This window comes from Orycteropus afer, unplaced genomic scaffold, assembly GCF_000298275.1.
Source record: "Orycteropus afer afer isolate SDZICR_OR568_19922 unplaced genomic scaffold, OryAfe1.0 scaffold00077, whole genome shotgun sequence".
Lineage (NCBI taxonomy): Eukaryota > Metazoa > Chordata > Mammalia > Tubulidentata > Orycteropodidae > Orycteropus > Orycteropus afer.
Genome location: NW_006921664.1, coordinates 10,336,800 through 10,359,311, shown reverse-complemented (window position 1 = coordinate 10,359,311; position 22,512 = coordinate 10,336,800). Strand labels below are relative to the sequence as shown.

The window sequence follows — 22,512 nt, the reverse complement described above, 5'->3', positions numbered from 1 at the left end:
AAGTTTTGTAATTATACCATTTATTCCATCTATTTGCTTTGTAGTTGTTATTGTTTATATATTTACTTCTCTGGTTCTCTGCTTTCTGTTTGGTAAAGCTTATTTTAGATTTGAGACTTCTCTAACAAGACTGGTTTCTGGGTGGTGTTGTGTCATATGTTTTAATCTTAAATTGTTGTATTCTGTTGTTGGTTTTCTGTTGGAAGGACTTCCTTTAGCATTTCTTGTAGGATTAGTCTGGTTTTTACTAGTTCCCTTAATTTCTGTTTGTCTGGAAATGTTCTAATTTCACCATCATATTTGAGGGACAGTTTTTCTAGATACATAATTCTTCACTGGCATTTTTTTTCCTTTAAGATTTTGTACATATCATCCCTTTGCCTTTTGCCTGACTGTATTCTGCTGGGAAATCAGAGCTTAGTCTTATTGGATGCCCTTAGTAGGTAATATTTCATTTTTTCAAGAGCTTCTCTCAAGATTCTTTGTCTTTGATTTTGGGAAGTTTGATTATGATATGTCTCAGTAACTTTCTCTTGGAGTCTATCATGTATGGGGTTCATTGACCTTCTTGGATATCGTCTCATCTTTTATGATATTGGGGAAGTTTCCTGCTATCAAGTCTTCAACAATTTTCTGTGTTGTTTTTGCCTCTTCTTATTCTGCAATCCCAATCAGGCATATATTATTTCATCTCATAGACCTCTTAAGTTTTCTTTATTTTTTAAATTCTCTTTTCTGAATTTTCTTCACACAGGCTGGTGTCAAAGGATTTGTCTTCTTGCTGAGATATGCATTCTTCAGCCAGTTTCTTTCTACTCTTTTGTCCTTCCTATGTGTTGTCTGTCTCTGCAATTTTAGTGTTTACCTTCTGATATCTAATTGCTGTTTTTGTATGATTTCTAATTGCCTATTTATTTTGTCATTTTGTTATTGTATGCTTTTCTTGAATTCTTCAATGGCATTGGCTGTCTTTTACTTGCTTCTGTATATGATTTCCTTGTGCTCTCGGAAGGTGCTATATGTATAAATCTTTTTAATTCCTTCTCAGGTAGTTCTATTACCTGTTCTTCATTGAGATGCTTTCTTGATTTTTATTAAGGTCACTTGCTTCTGCTGTCTTGCCCTGTTTCTTTGTTTGAATTGAAGTTGTCTATTATCTCTGAGACCTTTTGAAGTTGTTTTTTATATCTATTGATGTGTGTTGGTTTTGTGTCTTCCTGTTTTTTTTTTTTTTTTTTGGTTTGTTTGTTGTTTTTGTTTTGTTTTTCTATATATATATATATATCTGGATGAGTGGGGCATGTGTGCTTCTTTGGTTATTAACTTGGCAGCGTTGGGGCACTCATCAGCTATCTCTGGATTACTGGAATAACAGATGGGGGTATGGGTGCAGGTGTCTATTTGAGGAAGAGTTGCAGTTGGGATGAGCGGTTACTATCCACCATCTGTAAATGATGCAGTGGTGTAGGAGCTGATAGTGGTGCTTGTCCATTGGGTGAGGTGGCTGGTGCAATAGATAAGTGTGAGTAGTAGAGAGTCCTCCTGTTGGATGGGGCAAGAAGAAAAAAAAATCGAAGGAGAGGAAGAGAATGAAAAGGAAAAACAATAAAAATAAAAGATTAAAAAATGTAGACAAAAAGAAAAAAAGAAACAGAAGAATGGTTGTTAAGCTTGAATTCCTCCTGATATATCTACACTGTGTCATTATACTTGTGTGGATTCTATGAATTCTTTTTTCCTTCCTTGTCAGCCTCTACATCTCTATTCAAGAGGTCCCTGCTTGAGATGGTCTGGCCTCTTCTCTCTCCATAGTCACTAATCTTACTCTGTTCCCCTTTTCAGTCTGTGCTCAATCTAATTCTTTATCTCCTCATTTGATACTCAGAGTTCCAGGATCATTATTGGTATATGTTTCACTCAAATTTTCCAGGTCTCTGTTGCAGAGGGTTTGGGCGACGTGTGTTAGCAGAATGCCAGCTTGTTTCTGCCTTCAGCTGTAAGTCTTTATGTAAGCAGATTGCCTCATCTTTCTCCTACAAAGCAGCTGGTGAGGTTGCACTGCCAATCTTTTGATTAGCAGCCTAATGCTTTAACCACTGTGCCACCAGACCCACTGCCATCGAATCAGTTCTGATTCATAGCAACCTCATAAAGTTTCAAAATCAAAAAACCAAACTCACTGCCATCAAGTTGATTCTGACTCATAGCAACCCCCTTTGGGTTTCTGAGGCAGTCACTCTTTACGGAAGTTGATTGCCCAGTCTTCCTTCGAGTGGCTGGTGGCTTTGAACCACTAACCTTCTAATTAGCAGTCAAATGTCTTAGACATTACGCCTTCCGAGCTCCTTCCATAAGGTTTACAAGGCTGAAAATCTTCACAAAAGTGGATTGTTTCATCTTCCTCCTGCAGAGAAGCTGGTGGGTTTGAACTGCTGACCTTGTGGTTAGTAGCCAATTACCTTATCCACTGTGCCACCAGAGCTCATTGGTATATAGTAGGCGCTTGTAAATGGATGTAGAATACAAGGATAAATGAAGAGGGTTAATTACATTCCTAGTGATGAGACTGGATTTTATCCTATCCTTACCTAAAAACATGTATATGATTAAGCATCATTGTTCATATAATAGTTTATCCTTAGAGTACATTAACCCAAACCTCTTCTTTTTTTTCTGTTTATTTTAATTTTTATCTTTTAGCAATTTGAGAAGCATTTTCCAAGTATCAATACTCTCTTTCACATTTCTTTTTAAATGATGAAAAGGTGAATTTCTCTAACATAATTTCCTCTAGAGTCTGCAGATCTGAGACTGATTCTAGCCCCATACAAGAGAACTGAATAGAAATCCACAAGCACTAAATATGTGTACTATATTTCCAAGAATTCTTCAATATCAGTGAAGGATTTTACCTGCTAATCTATGTTAAAAATATCTTTGATTACCCAAGATGATTAGTTAACTAAAAAGCTTGCTCTTAACTATTCTAAAATCCTTTATACTCTTGAAATTATTGTTATTATCTTCGGCTTCCAGACTAACAGAGACTTGGAAGAAGGAAGGAAGCATCCATTACTCAAAGAAATGTCCAGTGAAAACTTTATGAATAGCAGTGAAACTGTCTGATATTACTGTAAAACTTCATGCATAGCCCTGAAACATTATGTAATATAGTGCCAAAAGATGAACCCCTCAGGTTGGAGGGCACTCAAAATATAACTGGGGAAGAGCTGCCTCCTCAAAGTAGGGTCGACCTTAAAGATGTGGATGGAATAAAGCTTTTGGGACCTACATTTGCTGATGTGGCATGACTCAAATGGGAAGAAACAGCTGCAAACATCCATTAATAATCGGAACATGGAATGTACAAAGTATGAATGTAGGAGAATTGGAAGTTGTCAAAATGAAATGGAACTCAGAAAGATAAATATCTTATGCATTAACGAGCTGAAATGGACTGGTTTTGGCCATTTTGAATCAGACAATCGTATGATCCGGGAATGACAAATTGAGGAATGGCAGGCATTCATCATCACAAAGAATGTTTCAAGACCTATCTTGAAGTACAATGCTGTTAGTGATAAGATAATATCCAAATGCCTACAAGGAAGACTAGTTAATACTAATATTATTTAAATTTAAGCACGAACCACTAAAGCCAAAAATGAAGCAATTGAAGATTTTTACCGATTTCTACAGTCTTAAATTGACCAGACATGCATTCAAGATATATTGATGATTATTGATGATTGGAATGTGAAAGTTAGAAACAAAGAAGAACCATTGGTACTTGGAAAATATGGCCTTGGATATAGAAATGATGCTGGAGATCACATGAAAGAATTTTCAAAGATCAGTGATCTATTCATTGTAAATACCATTTTTCAACAACATAAACAGCACATGGACCTCACTAGATGGAATACACAGAAATCAGATCGATTACATCTGTGTAAAGAGGTGATGGAGAAGTTCAGTATCTCCAGCCAAAACAAGGCCAGGAGCTGACTGTAGAACAGACCATCAAATGCTCATAGACAAGTTCTAGCTGAAGCTGAAGAAAATTAAAACAAGTTTATAAGAGCCAAAATATGACCTTGATTGTATCTCACCTAAATTTAGGGACTATCTGTAGCACAGATTTGATGCACTGAACACCAATGACTGAAAACCAGAAGAATTGTGGAATGACATCAAGAACAGCATCCATGAAGAAAGCAAAGGATCATTAAAAAGGCAGGAAAAGAAGAAAAGACCAAAATGGATATCAGAGGAGACTCTGAAAATTGCTCTTGAACAGAGAGCAGCTTAGGCAAATGGAAGAAATGACAAGATAAAAAAGTTGAACAGAAGATTTCAAAGTGCAGGTTGAAAAGACAAATTCAGTTATTATAATGAAATGTGCTAAGACCTGGAGTTAGGAAACCAAAAGGGAAGAACACACTAAGCATTTCTCAAACTGAAAGAACTGAAAAAAAAAAAAAAATTCAAGTCTCAAGATGCAATATTGAAAGACTCAATGGGCAAAATACTGAATGAAGCAGGAAGCATCAAAAGAAGATCAAAGGAATACACAGAGTCACTGTACAAAAAAGAATTAGTCAATGTTCAATTGTTTCAGGAGGTAGCATATGATCAAGAACCCATGGTATTTAAGGAAGAAGTCAAAGCTGAGCTGAAAGAATTGGCAAAATAAAAACTCCAGGAATTGATAAAAATACCAATTGGGATGTTTCAACAAATAGATGCCATGCTGGAGGCACACACTCATCTATGCCAAATAATTTGGAAGGCAACTACTTGACCAACCGATTGGAATGGATTCATTTTTGTACCTATTTTAAAGAAAGGTGATACAACAGAATGGGGGAAACTATCAAACATCACACATAATTAAAATTTTGCTGAAAATAATTAAAAAATATTTGCTGCAGTATATTGATAGGGAACTTCCAGAAATGCAAGCTGGATTAAGAAGAGGATGTGGAACAAGGGATATAATTGCTGATACCAGATAGATCTTGGCTGAAAGCAAAGAATACCAGAAGGATGTTTACTTGTATTTTATTGACTATGCAAAAGGATTTCACTGTATGGATCATACCAAATTATCAATAACATTGCAAAGAATGAGAATTCCAGAGCACTTACTTGTCCTCATAAGGAACCTGTATATAGACCAGAAGGCTGTCATTCGATCAGAAGAAGGACAAGCTGCATGGTTTAAAATAAGCTATGGTGTATGGCAGGGTTTTATCATTTCACCATATTTATTCAATCTGTATGCTGAGCAAATAATCTGCAAAGCTGGACTATATGAAGAAGAATATGACATCAGGATGGGAGGAAGACTCATTAACATGTAATATGCAAGGACACAACTTTGCTTGCATAAAGTGAAAATGACTTGAAGCACTTACTGATGAAAATTAAAGACTACAGTGTGCAGTAGTATACCCCAACATAAAGAAAATGAAAATCCTCACAATCAGCAGCAACACAATAAATGGAGAAAAGATTTAATTTTTCCTAGATCCATAATCAACACCCATAGAAGCAGTTGTCAAGAAATCAGATGTCATATTTCAGTGGGTAAATTGGCCGCAAAAGGCATCTTTCAAGTGTTGAAGAGCAAAGATGTCACTTAGAAGATGCACCTAACCCATGCCATAATATTTTCAGTTGCCTCATATGCATGTGACTGGACAGTGAATAAGGAAAATCAAAGAATAATTGATGCTTTTGAATTGTGTTGGGGGAGAATAATGAAAATACCATGGAATGCCAGAAGAACGAACAAATCTACCCTGGAAGAAGTGCAGCCGGAATACTCTTTGGAAGTGAGAATGGCCAGACTACGTCTCACCTACTCTGGTCATGTTGTCAGAAGGGACCATTCCCTGGAGAAGGATATCATGCTTGGTAAAATAGAGAGTCAGCAAAAAAAGATGAAGATCCTCAATGAGATGGACTGCTGCAATGATAGGCTCAAGTATAGAAAGAATTGTGAGGATGGTGTATGACCAGACAGTGTTTCATTCTGTTGTGCATATGTCACTATGAGTAGGAGCTGACTCAAGGGCACCTAACAACAAAACAGCTATGTTGGTTTGTTTACTTTTTGTTAATTTTGAGGAATAATTTAATATATTAGTGTCTATCCTAACTATACCAAAGTCTTGTAACATTTTTAGCACAATGGTTGGTACATTATGCTCAAAAGTGTATCATCATCATTATTATTATATTTGAAATGTGCTTGACACTACATTTGAAACTAGTATCATTTTCTACAGTTTCTCTTCTTCAGGGGACTCTGTAAAAGAGTATATATAGACACAAGTAGAAGGAATTCCTTTGTAATGATGAATTTTGAAACAACCAGACCTAGCAGCTACTCTTCCTTGTCCAGTGGTGCTCAAGTCATTTCGTGCAGAGAACACTCTATCAAAACCAACCCTAAAACCAAAAATCCACTGCTTTAAGTTGATTCCAACTCATAGCAACCCTATAGGACAGATTTACACGCTGTAAATCTTTGCAGAAGCAGACTTCCACATCTTTCTCCTACAGAGTGGCTGATGGGTTTGAACCACCTTTTGGTTACCAGCTAAGTGCTTAACCACTGCACCACCAGGGCTGCTAATGAAAACGTAAGAGACTTATTTTTGTCATTATCAGTTTCTTAGGAAGAACGATTCAGAAGGAAAGAAATTGTGATACATTCTTCATAGTGTAAAAATAAGTCCTTTTTTGTCTATTCTTAGGTTTGCAGAAGAAATGACTAGCAAGTGGTTGAATCTCTTTGAAGGCAGTGGGATTCCATATGGTGCAATCAACAACATGAAGAGCGTATTTGCAGAACCCCAGGTTTGTTTCTTGAGGTTTTTGGTGCGTTGTGGTTAACAATATAAGAATTTGCCTCTCTTTTCTGTCCAGACTGATTTGTATAAATGTACATCGGCCATTGATCTTAAGCTTAAGTCAAACAACACAATTTGCAACTGTTACGTAAAAGCCGTTTATGGGGCTGAAACAGAGAATCACAATTTAAAACTATCTGTCTATAATCCATCATCTTTCTTCATCAGGCACTATATGATGTTTCAGAGGGCAGGGATTTGTTTTTCTTAGAAACTAAAAGATAAACAATTGAAAGATTGGAGCCAGGTGTTCAAGGCTCAGTCTTTGCAGAAATATGAGAAACTTCAGTTATAGCCAGCATCTAATCACAAGGCTGTATTAAAATGTAGAAAACAAGTTTCAGTTAATTTTTCAAATGAACAGGCCTTTATATACTTTGATTAATGTGCATCATTTGTGAAAAATGAATTATATCTGAATAGAAATTTGTGCTATATATTGTTTACTAGATAAATTCCTGTTTGAGGCTCAGGAAGAAGGGTTACCTGAAAAAAACATTCCTTTTACAAATGTGTTCAAATGATCATTCTTGGATGATATCAAACTAATATTTTTATTTTATTGCTTCAATCAAGTCTACTATAAACAATTTACTATTTCTCAGTATCACATATTCATGTTATTGAAACCCAAAAGGTAGAGGAACTTAATTTTTCTCTGATGCTTTCACTCTGGTTATTTGTGTATCTTCTCAATATCCAACATTTAAAAATTATAGACTTTTTTTTTTATTCTTTTCATTTATATAGTGGGAGATTTTTCTTTGAAATGAATTATTGAAAATAGGATATACCTTGTTGAGGGAAGAGAATTTTGTTGAAAACTGATCTCTCTATTTAACTTTGGTGCTTTTATCTTTCATGAATATCTGTTTAAAAGAGAACTGAAATGTATTTAATTCAATCATTACAATATTTACAGGAGCAAAAAGAGAATCAGTTCAGGAATTTTGCTTTGTGTTACTTTCTTCCAAGATGGTGGGTATTGTAAGGCATTGTCTATAATAAGACAATAGCAAATAAATATTTGAGGTTGGGGGGCCACTTGATATGGATTGAGTCATTGCATCCAAGAGGAGTCTCACAGCATCAATGGATTGATGCCTGGTGCTTCCTCACAGTGAAGTAGCCTTGTATGTGTACTCTGAATGTAGATCACCGGGGCCAATTTTCTCACTTCATAAATTCGAATGAGGAAAAGCTTTCATTTTAAGCTGTTCTGGGAGAATAGCTGGATTTTTACTGTTCTCTCTCTTCAGAGATCTATGCGTAAACATGGTACTGATGAGTGCAGGATTTCAAGTTTAACTCAATTTGAAGGCACATATCTCTGTAGATTTTCTATCAGTCTTTCTGTTTTTATCCCTGTGTTTCATCAGGAATAAAGGCACCAATACGAAGAACATTATTTTTAAAGCCATATTCTAACATTATGCTCATATTCCAATGTTGTGATGAGCAAGGATCCAGGGTCACATACAGGACCTTAAAACTCTTCACTTTATTGGTTAGCTCAGAGTGAATATAGGATAGTTAAGATTGTGTGTGTGTGTCTTCCTTTGCCTTGATCATTTTGTGCTGACCTCTCCCCTTAGTGCACATGGCCTTTCCTTTCACCCAAGTAATACACATCTATCATCTAGTTAGTGATTTACCCTCCCTGTGTGTGAAACTTTTCTTGACCTTTTAGTAGTGATTTCCTACAATATTGTCCTTTTGTGATTGACTAATTTCATTCAGCATAATGCCCTCTAGATTCACCCATGTTATAAGGTGTTTCACAGATTCATTGTTATTTTTTAACATTGTGGAGTATTCCATTGTGTGTATGTACCACAGTTTATCTGTTGATGAGTACTTAGGTTGTTTCCATCCTTTTGTCAATAATACTGTGATAAACGTGAGTAATGCTGTTATTGTCACAGCTCTTATTTCTTTATCAGACATAATTGGGCAAAGGACTAATTTCTAAAATCTACAGAAAATTTCAACATCTTAACAATAAAAAGAAAAGTAATCCAATTTAAAAGTGGGAAGAGGACTGGAACAGATACTTCACCAAAGAAGACATTCACATGGCCAAAAAACATGTGAAGAAATACTTTCAATCCTTTGTTGCAAAGCCCTTGTTGATGTTAGGTGCTGTTGAGTAGGCTCTGACTCACAGTGACCCTATGTACAACAGAATGAAACACTGCCTGGTCGTGCGCCATCTTCATAATTCTTTTTTTATTTGACCCTATCATTGCAGCCACAGTGTCAATCCATCTTATGGAGGGTCTTCCCCTTTTTCGCTCACCCTCCACTTTACCAAGCATGATATCTTTTTCCAGGGACTCATCCCTTCTGACAACATGACCAAAGTAGGTGAGATGAAGTCTGGCTATTTTCACTTCCAAGGACCATTCCAGCTGCACTTCTTCCAGAACAGATTTGTTAGTTCTTTGGCAGTCCATGGTATTGTCAATATTCTTTGCCAACACCACAGCTCAAAAGTATCAACTGTTCTTCAATTTTCCTTACTTATTATCCAGCTTTCACATGCATATGAAGTGATTGGAAATGGCTTGAGTAAGGTGTACCTTAGTCTTCAAACTGACATCTTTGCTCTTCAACACTTTAAAGAGGTCTCTTGCAGCCGGTTTGCCCCATGCAATACGATGTTTGATTTCTTGACTACTGCTTCCATTGGTGTTGATTGTGAAACCAGGTAATGTGAAATCTTTGACAACTTCAATCCTTTCTCCATTTTTCATGATGCCATTTATTGGTCCAATTGTGAAAATTTTCATTTTCTTTATGTTGGAGTGCAATCCATACTGCAGATTGGAGTCTTTAATCTTCATCAGTAAACTTGAAAGTAAGTGCTTGCTTTAGCAAGTAAGGTTGTGTCCCCTACATATGGCAGATTGTTAATGTATCTTTCTCCAATCCTGATACTGTGTTCTTCTTCATATAGTCTAGCTTCTTAGATTATTTGCTGAGCATACAGATTGAATAAATATGGCATCCTGATTTTAAACCATGCAATATGTCCTTGTTCTGATCAAATGACAGCCTCCTGGTCTGTATACAGGTTCCTCACAAGCACAATGAAGTGTTCTTGAATTCACATTCTTTGCAATGTTATTTATAATTTGTTATGATGCACACAGTCAAATGCCTTTGCATAGTCAATAAAACACAAGTAAACATATTTCTGGTATTCTTTGTTTCCAGCCAAGATCCATCTGACATCAGCAATAATATTCCTCATTCCATGTCCTTTTCTGAATCCAGCTTGCATTTCTGGAAGTTCCCTGTCATTGTACTTCTGCAACTGTTTTTGAATTATCTTCAGAAAAAGTTTACTTGCATGTGATATTAATAAGGAACTCTGGTGGCACAGTGCCTAAGGTATTTGACTATTAACTGGAAGGTTGGTGGTTCAAACCCACCAGCTGCTTCATAGAAGGATGATGGAGCAGTCAACTTCCATAAAGATTTACAACTTTGGAAACCCAATGTGGGGGGGGGGTCACCATTAGTTGGAATTGACTTAATAGCAATGAGGTTTTTTTTTTTGTTTTTTTTTTGGTAATATTAATAATATTGTTCTATAATTTTCACATTCTGTTGGCTCACCTTTCTTTAAAATGGGCACAAATATGGATCTCTTCCAATCAATTTGCCAGGTAGCTGTCTTCTAAATTACTTGGCATAGATGAGTAAATGCCTCCAGCCCTGTGTCTGTTTGTTGAAACATCTCAGTGGGTATTCCATCTATCCTGGAGCCTTGTTTCTTGCCAACTCTTTCAGTGCAGCTTTGACTTCCTCGTTCAATACCATGGGTTCTTGATCATATGCCACCTCCTGAAACATTTGAACACTGACCAATTCTTTTTTGTACAGTGACTCTGTGTGTTCCTTCCATCTTCTTTTGAGGATTCCTACATCATTCAGTATTTTACCCACAAAATCCTTTAATATTGTAACTCAAAACTTGAATTTTTTCTTCAGTTCTTTCGGATTGAAAGATACAAATAAAAATGATGAGATACCATCTCACTCCAGCATTAATAGCAAAGTGAAAAAGCAAGAAACAAAACAAAACAAAAACAAACAATAAAAATTGCATAAGACAACAAATGCTGGCAATGACGTGGAGAGACTGCAATCCTCATACACTGTTGGTAGGACTGTAAAATGGAGCAAGCATTGTGTAAAACAGTATAGCTCTTCCTTAAAAAATTGAAAACAGAAATACCATATGATATAGCAATATATCCTAGAGAGATAATTAGGATTTTCATGCTCCTTTTTTTCCTTTTACTTCACGTTAATTAGTTTAATCTTTCCATTTCATTTTCATCTCATTTGGACCTGACCCAAAATTTCTATTATTGGTCTACGGCACATTTTTAGTACTTAGCCCACTTTCCAAATGTAGAAGATTGATATTACTTAATCCAGGGCACCAAGGAGCTCTTGTGGTGTAGTGGTTAAGGGATTTTTCTGCTAACCAAAAAACTCAGTGGTTTGAACCCACCAGCCACTCTGTGAGAAACAGATGGAGCAGTCTGCTTCCACAAAGATTTACAGCCTTGGAAACCTAGCGGGGGTTGCTGTGAGTCAGAATTGACTTCATGGCACTGCGTTTTTTTTTTTTTTTTTTTAAGCCAGGGGTACCAGTTTTTCCTACTACCCTAAAAGTCTCTGCAACTGCTCTGGTACCCAGGAAAAAGTGGATTCTAATTGTTATAGTTCTAAAACCAAAAATAATCATACCATGGTAATTTTATATATAATTTCATTCTTCCTTGCAATTTATTACCAACCTGTCTGGATTTCTAAGAAGATAGGAGAGCACAATACTATTATTATAAAATCTGGTAAAGATGACCATGGTAATGGTAAGCAGGGCTGCTACTCACAAGAGGCAAGAGCTTTCCCCTATGATTGGAATTTGGCCCTTTCAAAAATAATTTCCCAAAATTTTGAAATTTGAAAGGAATGTAGAATGTGGAAACATCAGATTTTTAAAAAATCGTGTGTAAAATAGGCTATTAAAAATGCTCTAAAAAGAACATCCAACAAATGACTAATTAGAAAGTTCATGCATTTATTCAACAAGGTTTTGTTATATTTTCTAAGTTCTAGGTATGAGGGATTTAGTATACACTTAGTATTTATTTGCCTTTCTGAAAAGGAATCTCAAAATCAACTTACATAGCAAGTATACAATAAATATTTGTTGATGAGTGAATCAGTGAATGAATGAATTGATTGACTTTAGAAAGTACAGGTTTCCCACATGATAAATCAGTTCTTTATCTGATTCTGATGTTTCCACATTCTACATTCCTTTCAAATTTCAAAATATTTCAAATTTTGAAACTTGAAAACTCAGAATTTGAAAATCAGAACATGGAATGTGTGACATGAATTTAGGAAAGTTGGAAGTTGTCAAAAATGAAATGGAATGCACAAAGTTGGAGAACCTAGGCGTTAGTGAGCTAAAATGGACTGGTTTTGGCTGTTTTGAATTAGATGACCATATGATCTACTGTACTGGAAATGACAAATTGAAGAGGAATGATGTGGTATTCATTATCACAAAGAATGTTTCAATATCTATCCTGAAGTACAATGCTATCAGTGATAGGATAATATCCATACAACTTCTGCAGTCTGAAATTGACCAAACATGTAATCAAAATGTGTTGATAATTATTGGTGATTGGAATGCAAAAGTTGGAAGCAAAGAAGAATCACTAGTAGTTGGAAAATATGGCCTTGGTGATAGAAATGATGCTGGAGATCACATGATAGAATTTTACAAGACCAATGACTTATTCATTGCAAATACCTTTTTTCAAAATCATAAATGGTGGCTATACACATGGACTTCACCAGATGGAATACACAGGAATCAGATCAACTACACTGTGGAAAGAGGTGATGGAGAAGCTCAATATCTTCAGCCAAAACAAGGCTGGGAGCTGACTGTGGAACAAAGCATCATCTCCTCATATGGGAGTTAAAGTCAAAGCTGAAGATAATTAAAACAAGTCCACGAGACCCAAAATATGACCTTGATTATAAACTCACTGCCCACAAGTCGGATCCAACTCATAGTGACCCCACCTTGGGTTTCCGAGGCAGTGTCACTATGGAAGTAGATTGCCCAAACTTTCTTCTGAGGGGTGGCTGGTGGATTTGGACCACCAGCCTTCTGGTTAGCAGTCAATTGCCTTAGGCACAATGCCACCAGAGCTCCCATCCTGCCCTAATTTAGAGACCATTTGAAGAATAGATTTGAAGCCTTGAACACCAATGACTGAAAACCAAAGGAATTGTGGGATGACATCCAGAACATCATCCATGAAGAAAGAAAAAGTCATTAAAAAGACAGGAATGGAAGAAAAGACCAAAATGGATGTCAGAAGAGACTCTGAAATTTGCCCTGGAACTGAGAGTAACTAAAGAAAATGGAAGAAATGACAAGATAAAAGAGCTGAACAGAGGATTTCAAAGAGCAGCTCAAGAAGACAAAGTCAATTATTATAATGAAATGTCCAAAGACCTGGAGTTAGAAAACCAAAAGGGAAGAACACACTAGGCATTTGTCAAGCTGAAAGAATTGAAGAAAAAATTCAAGCCTTGAGTTACAATATTGAAGGATTCTATAGGCAAATATTGAATGATGCAGGAAGCATCAAAAGAAGATGGAAGGAATAACAGAGTCACTGTACCAAAAAGAATTGGTCAATGTTCATCCATTTCAGGAGGTGGCATATGATCAAGAACCAATGGTACTGAAGGAAGAAGTCAAAGCTACACTGAAGGAATTGGCGAAGAATAAGGCTCTAGGAATTGACAGATGTCACACTGGAGACACTCACTTGTCTATGCAAGACATTTGGAAGACAGCTACCTGGCCAAGTGACTGGAAGAGATCCATATTTGCACTCACTACAAGGAAAAGTGATCCCATAGAATGTGGAAATTATCGAATAATATCATTAATATCGCATGCAAGTAAAATCTTGCTGAAGATAATTCAAAAACAGTTGCAGCAGTATATTGACAGAGAACTTCCAGAAATATGAGTTGGATTCAGAAGAAGATATGGAACAAGAGATATCGTAGCTGATGTCAGATGGATCCTGGCTGAAAGCAAAGAACACCAGAAAATTGTTTGTGTTTTATTGACTATGCAAAAGCATTCAATTGTGTGGATCATAACAAATTATGGATAATATTGAGAAGAATGGAAATTCCTGAACACTTAATTATGCTCATGAGGAATCTGTAGATAGACCAGGAGGCCATTGCTCTAACAGAAGAAGTGGATACTGCATGTTTTAAAATCAGGAAGGGAGTGCATCAGGATTGTATCCTTTTGCCATACTTATTCAATTTGTATGCTGAGCAAATAATTTGAGAAGCTGGACTATATGAAGAAGATTGGAGGATACTCATTAACAACTCATTAACATCAGGATTGGAGGGACACTCATTAACAACTTGTGATATGCGGATGACACAATTTTCCTTCCAGAAAGTGAAGCACTTACTGATGAAGTTTAAAGGCTACAGTTTTTAGTATGGACACTAAAAGGGCAAGGAGGTAGCATCTTCTGACCTCCCCTAACTATACAAGAGGAAGACAGAATCACCATCAGCAGCCTAAAACCTGCTACTATGAGGCCAGATATTTTGCACCCTCTAGCCCTCTTAACAAACTTGACACCAACCATCCTTCTCATGGCACCATTGACCTCTCTGCTGGGTTCAATAATTTGCTGCAGTGACCACACAGAACTCACATATTATGGGGTTTATTGGGGAAGCAGTAGGCTACAATTCAAGTTCAGGAATGTGCTTAGTCTCTCTCAGCTGGCTGTCTCTCTCAGTCTCTCTCTCATCAGCATGTCTCTCTCAGCCAGCAATCAGAGAGATTCTTCTGCCTCTAGGAGGGTTCATTTTGAGCCTGGCAGAGTGGCAAAACCAATCAATCCCAACATCAGAATTCTACACACCTGAGAGAGAACTTTCCCAGAAGATTATTTCATACTGCTCCAGGTGGATGACTTTAACAAGCAGCTACTCAGTTGCTCATGGCAAACTGAGAGTTACAAACACTATGACTAGAAAAGCCATACCATGTAATTCACTACCTTATAATGGATTACATCTCAACATAAAGAAAATGAAAATCCTCACAAAATGGACCAATAAGTAGCATCACGATAAATGGAGAGAAGATTGAAGTTATCAAAGATTTCATATTACTTGGTTCCACGATGAACACCAATGGAAGTAACCAAAAAAAAAAACAAAACCAAACTCACTGCTGTGGAGTCGGATCCGACTCATAGCAACCTCTCCTTGGGCTTCCGAGATGGTATTACTACAGAAGTAGATCGCTCAGTCTTCCTTCTGAGGAGTGGCTGGTGAGTTTGAACCTCCAGACTTCTGGTTAGCAGTCAAATGCCTTAGGCACATGCCACCAGAGCTCCCACCAATGGAAGTAGCCATCAAGAAATCAGACAATGTATTGGACTGGGCAACTCTGCTGGAAAAGACCTCTCTAAAGTGCTGAAGAGCAAAGATGTCTCTTTGAAGACTAAGGTGTGCCTCACCCAAGCCATGGTATTTTCAATCCCCTTATATGCATGTGAAAGCTGAACAATTAATGAGGAAGACTGAAGAAGAGGTGATGCTTTTGAGTTGTGGTGTTGGTGAAGAATATTGAAGGTAACATGGACTACCAGAAGAAGTAAAAAATCCTTCCTGGAAGAAGTGTATGTGGAATGCTCCTTGGAAGTGAGAATGACCAGACTTCATCTCACCTACTTTGGTCTTTTTGTCAGAAGGGACTATTCCCTGGAGAAAGATACCATGCTTGGTAAAGTGGAGGGCCAATGAAGAAGGGGAAAACCCTCAACGAGATGGATTGACACAGTGGCTTCAACGACAGGCTCAGATATAGCAAAGGTTGTGAGGCTGGCACAGGAGCAGGCAGTGTTTCATTCTGTTGTACACAGAGTCGCTGTGAGTTGGAGCCCACTCCATGGTACCTCACAACAACGAGAAAGTCGTTCTTCTGCACCCATGAGTGTGGGTGACAATCTCCAGATTAGGGCTGATGGGAAAGCCCTGCATCTTAGTGGTTAAGGCCTTGAAATCAAAATTCCTGAGTAGTTACTGTATCTTCTAGACTTTAGTTTCTTTAAATTTAAAGTGTAGAAACAGGACGTTATCTTCTAGGTTGGTATGTGTTAAAAGAGATAGAATATGATGGGAACAGCAGAGGGATTGCCAGATGACAAATGGTCAGTGCACCATAGTGGCTGTGGTTATGATAGTACCATTTATGGTTTTATTTTCATTAACAAAGACGTTCTTTTACTTAGCTTTGGCAGATAGAAGCAAAGTCTTGTTCGGAACACTAAGTCAAAGTAGCTTCTGGATGAGGCTTATTAACTTAAAATCTAGCTCTGACTAACATCCTTGAATGGAATGTATCTGCAAATTCTTTCAAGAAGTCCTCAACCCTTCATCATTTCTGATTACTGAAAATCGTTTTATTTTTTTCTTTTCTGTAAAAGTTTTTCATAATCAAGATTTCTGTTGAAGGTGTTCTCTCTTGTTTTCCCCTGATGAGCTACAGAGTTTCTTGGCCTCAGGTACATGGAATCGGCTACTTTTGTGCAGACATGGGAATGCACCGCTGGCGCCCTGGCCCAGCTTTCCATGTGCGCCGTGCCAGCACAGCTGCTAGCTCAACTCAGAATTGCTTTGGGTGAAATACAAGGCCTGGAACATGGCGCAGGAAGTGGGAATTTGATGAAGTGAAAAAGGGTATGTCTAACCAAAAAAAAAAAAAAAAAAGGAGTATTAGGAGTATCAAAGAACAGGAGAGAACTTTCTGTGGGCCTACTAATCAAATGAACTGCTTATATTTTCATCTGTGGTTTGAACTTTGTAGACAAATAAAATTTGTTTCATGGTAGAAACTATTTCTAACCTCACTGATTTCCATGAGTCACATACATCAAGAAAATTTGATTTTTTAACTCAACTGAAACAACAGATGATACTTCTCTTTTCTTGGATAGATGGAATGTTGTCTACCTTTTAGCCTCTGATTATATCCCTTTGCACGGTTAAAATGATCCTACAGCCATCCATGCTAAGTCAATCAAGAATACTATGGGGGCGTTTGGGTCCTCATTCACTGATAGTTCTGAGAAGCTTTGATCCAAAACCATTAAAGTGATAATTTTGTTGTTTTTCTCCCTCTATGACATATCGTCCATGGAAAACTCTATGCATCATAAAGGTATAGTATAGATTATCTCCATACAGATTTTAATAGCCACTCAGTTTTCCAAGTGCTTTCTTAAAATATGTTCTTTTAATCAGGTCAAGATTGTGCAGTACATTAAAGGAATTCTTAAAAAGTTTCAAAAACTTACTAGATGACCTCAGTATGGTCCTATTTAACATACCCTTGGGAACATGTGCATGAAATACATTGTGGTTTGAGCCTTTCCAACCCAAACAAACATAAAAGAAAATGCAGCTTTTAATAGAAACGATTCAAATTCCTTAAAAAAAATAGGTATGGATCTCACCACAGAAAGGGTTTTAAAATATCATTATCTACTAGGAGAATCAAAAGAGAAGTATCATCCTGTTTTTAGCATTTCTTTAAGATTGTATATTTGGAGATTCTAGGCCATCACCATCTTTGAATGAGCTTTTCAATTAAAAAAAATAAATATATGAATAACCGGGACCTCTGAGTAATGTATTTCTTTGTCCTTGATGCCATAACCTGAGGATAGAGAATATAGAGCAAAAGATGTCACAAAACTGGTGTTGTTATTTACCAGAGTCCTCACATTTGTACCACACACGTTGAATACATCAGGTGTAAGACGTCACCCTGAAGAATCACTTCTGAGAACTATTGGGAGGGAAATATCAAAACTGAAATATCGCAGCTGGCCCTAATTTTAACTGGTGCCAAACACCTGCAGGCCCTAAAGGATACCAAAACAAAACCCCACCCTGTGGCAGCAAGCCATCCCTTAACAGCCCTTCCTTAACTTTGCATCACCATCAAAATTAATTTAACATTTTCTACAGAAACCTTATTCTTCCTGTCCCAGAAGGCCATTACAAGTCCTTTAGCAAATCTTTTGTATGGGATAAATATGTCATAGAAACAAACAGAGTGAAGTATTGAAATATTTGACGGCTGGAAATTATCTGTTGTTTTCATCTCATTATTTGTGGAAGCCTGTGAAGTTGGAGTTTTTATTAATGTCTAGGCTACTTCATATTCTCTAAGTGATTTTTTATTAGCAAATTTTGACAAAATATCTGAGAATCTGGAAAAAAACTTTAATATTTATATACTAATCATTAGAAGCACCCCAAAATACAGAGCCCTTTGTGACACACACACATCCACACACACACACAATTGATGCATTTTAAAGATCACCTTTGAATGACTTTAGTTAGAATTTGTTGAAATGAAGTTTCATAGCCCTGAGAGGGTAATACAAGTCAAGAAAAATTATATCCTTGTTTCTAATACTTCTGGGAAATACATAAATACAATAGTTCCTGCAACTGGGAAATAGTTGATAAAGACATGAGGTAAAACAGTATGTGTGGAAATAATTCCTAGCAGACTAAAGAGACAAAAAAAAAAAAAAAAAATGTTATGTGTACCTCTGCATATGCATGGCACATTTTTGATGCTGCACCAATTCAGATATATTATGTGTGTGTTTGTTTTATGATATCTATGTATAATATTTCCTATTATTTTGAATGAAGATTTAATGTATGTTAGACTTAGGGTGATTCAATAAAAATTCAGAGTTTAAAGCTTGAACTTATTTCCAAAATCTATAGAAAACTTCAACACCTCAACACCAAAAAGACAAACAACCCAATTCAAAAATGGGCAAAAGACTTGAACAGACATGTCACTAAAGACCATATGCTGGCAGCCAACAAACACATGAGGAAATGCTTATGATCATTAGTCATTAGAGAGATGCAAATCAAAATGATGATATATCATCTCACCCCAGCAATGATAGCCAAGTTCAACAGGACAGAAAATAACAAATGCTGGTGAGGTTGTGGAGAGATTGGAACTCTTGTGCACTGCTGGTGGGATTGTAAAATGGTATAACCATTGTGGCATATGGTATGGCGTGTCCTTAAAAAACTGAAAATAGAAATACCATTTGACCCAGCAATTCCATTACTAGGAATATATCCTTAAGGAGGTAAGAGACAGGGCATGAACATACATATGCACACCTATGTTCATTGCAGCACAATTTACTATAGCAAAGAGATGGAAACAACCTAAATGCCCATCAACGAATGCATGGATAACCAAATTATGGTACATTAACACAATGGAATACTATCCTATATTAAAGAACAATGAGGGATACATGGATCATCTCACAATGTGGATGAGCCTGGAGAACATTAAGATGAGTGAAATAAGTCAATTGCAGAAGGACGAGTACTGTATGATCCCATTGCTATAATAAAGACAAGAAGGGTTTGCTTGGAAAAGGGAACTCACTTTGTAGGTTACTGGGATGGGGTGGGAAGGGGGGGATTAATTTTGGGCTAGTTGGGGCCCACACACTGACATGGGTAAGGGGAAGGATGTATGAAAAGAGTCTGTGACTACCATGATAACATTAGGAAATGGGAGGACACCAAAGTGTGCACACAGGAGATAGACAACAGATGCTAATAACAACCAGTGTATCCACAATACTGCATTACCATTGACACCAAACAGCATGCTACAAATAAACACATGAACATCTGAGAGGACCAGATGGGGGTCAGTGAACAGGAATATACTTTAGACAAAGGATCGATTCAGCGGAGGCTAATCTTGCACAGATAGCAGTGAACAGAAGACAGACATAGAGTTATCCCTCACAGACAGTCAGACACTGTGGGAGAAAGATCCAATGGATCTACCATCTCAGGACCATAGTACTGGGGGACACCAGACTCAATTGGCACAATGAAATACATAAAAGCCTTATTCCTCATCTTACATTGGTGAGTTGCAACTGGGGTCTTAAAAAAAAAAAAAAAAAAAAAAAAGAAGCGCTAAAATCTAAAAATAAATAAATTGAAAAAAAAAAAATAAAGCTTTCAAGTGGCCATCTAAGATGCAGCTAGTGGTCTCCTATTGTCGGAAGCGAAGAAAAGTGCAACAAACCAAGGGCATTTGGAAGCAATCAGCCCTAGGACACAATGGCCCTAGAGATCAGAAGAAATAGATGGTACCTGGCTACCAATGCCAACCACTCAGGAAAAGATCAAATCTGGAGATCCTGGATAGAGTGGAAGGAAAAACATGGAACGAAATCCAAAAACTCAATAATGACCAGAATTATTGGTCGGGTAGAGTCTGGTGAGACCCTCAATACTATGGTCCTGGGATACATTCTGGGCCTGGAAGAAAGCTCACCCCCAGGGGCTGGCTCTCAGCCTAATAGTTAACAAGATGTACATGGAAACCACTGTACCCAGGGTGACACACCCACATACTCTATGGAAATGCATCCCTTGGAGCAGTCAACCATAGGGCATCAGAGGGGCAACATTCACATGGAGGAAATGCAGGACAAACAGGAGTACATAACTACGAGGGGCACGAGAGGAGAGTTACTGGGCAGGGGGGGGAGGAGACTGGGCTAGTGTTGGAGATGGTAAATGGGAGCAAAACTAAATGCACACGTAATTTTCAATGTAAAACAAACTCTTAAAATTTAATAAAATAAACTAAAATATTAAATTTAAGACAATAATATCCAAATTAATTTTGTTGAATTGAAAATCTTAATGTGAAAACATAGCATGTTGTTGCTTAAGAGGAAACCCATTGAAATGAAGAATAAAAATTAAGAACTCACTATAACATTACTGGCATTTTATATTCATTTTATCCTATATATTTAAGAAATTGGGATGTATTTTGAATGGACCACAGTTTCTTTGATCTATTAAATTTATATCTATATTAGATATCCAGTTTGTATGTTTTGGACATTACCTGATTCCCATTCATTTAAATAAAACTGTATAATTTATATTAAAGGGGAAAAGAAAGCCTCCTCTATTTTGACATTTTTACGAAAAAGTGAAAGTTATGGTTCAGGGCAGATGAGTCCCTGATCATTCATTCATTCATCATGCATTCATTTAGTCAGTACATACTCTCTCTCACTCATTCATTTAGCAAATCATAGTTGATTACTTGCTATATAGATATGGTCTTGTGCTGGGAATATGACAAGGGGAGAGGATAATAGAAGATGGTGAATAAAGAGAATACAGATGAAAGCTATCACTCAAGGAGGCTACACAGTCTAGTTGAATGCAGAAAGTGTTCAGTGTCACAGAAATTGTTGTTGTTATGTGCCACTGTGTCAGACCTGACTTACAGGGACCCCTCCCTCCTTGGGTTTCCAAGACAGTATCACTACGGAAGTAGATTGCCCAACCTTCCTTCTGAGGAGTAGCTGGTGGGTTTGAACTGCTAGCCTTCTGGTTAGCAGTCAAGTGCCTTGTCATTATGCTACCAGAGCTCCTTGTCACAGAAGAGTCATACATAAATGCCATGGGTATTTGTAGGAGAAAGAAATTATAGGCATCAAGCATAATGAGATTTTCCTATGTAAAGAATAAGCAAAATTTTAATATCTGACAAAGTTGCAAAATATCTTAATTATAAATGTTTCCTAAGAAGTTTTTACTCTTTTAATAGTCTTTATAGATTAGTTTATCTTATTGTTAGTAAGTTCCTTCTCAATGATTAAGAGGATGATAATTATATCATATTATATTATTTTTCCCTTAATTTCTTGAGTGGTTTCTCCACTCCTTATGACATACCTCTTAAATAGAAGAAATAAAAAGTGAAATAAAAATAAAAAATGAAATAAAAAAGTTTATAGACTCAAACGAGAATGAAAACAAAACATGCCAAAACCTATAGGACACAGCACAAGTAGTGTTCAGAGGTCAATTTATAGCAATAAACACATACATCAAAAAAGAAGAAAGAACCAAAATAAACAACTTAACCCAACAACTCCAATAATTAGAAAAGAGAAGTAAAAACAGCTTATAGTCTCCAAATAAAGGAAATAATGATGAGAGCAGAAGTAAATGAAACAAAAAATTAATAGAAAGAATAAATAAAAGTTAGTCCTTTGAAAAGATTAACAAAATTGATAAACCACTGGCAAATTTTACAAAGGAAAATAAAGAGAAAATGCAAATAACATGAATAAGAAATGAAGTGAACAATGTCACAAGAATCAACTGAAATTAAAAGGGTAATAACAGAATACTATGAGAAACTGTCAACAACACAAACAGAGGCTGTACACGTGGACTTCACCAGATGGAACACACAGGAATCAGAATCTGTGGCAAAAGGTGGAGGAAAAGCTCAATATCTTCAGCCAAAACCAGGCCAGGAGCTGATTGTGGAACAGACCATCAACTGCTCATATGCAAATTC

The 22,512-nt window shown here is 36.8% G+C and overlaps 1 protein-coding gene across 1 annotated transcript in view; it reads left to right on the top strand.

Annotated features, from left to right (window-relative positions):
- Window positions 1-22,512, top strand: part of SUGCT (succinyl-CoA:glutarate-CoA transferase) — a 1,528,177-nt gene that overhangs the window by 790,403 nt on the left and 715,262 nt on the right. Inside the window, exon 12 of the mRNA XM_042780991.1 lies at window positions 6,768-6,870. Coding sequence (XP_042636925.1) covers window positions 6,768-6,870 — 103 coding nt within the window. The remainder of the gene's footprint in view (window positions 1-6,767; window positions 6,871-22,512) is intronic.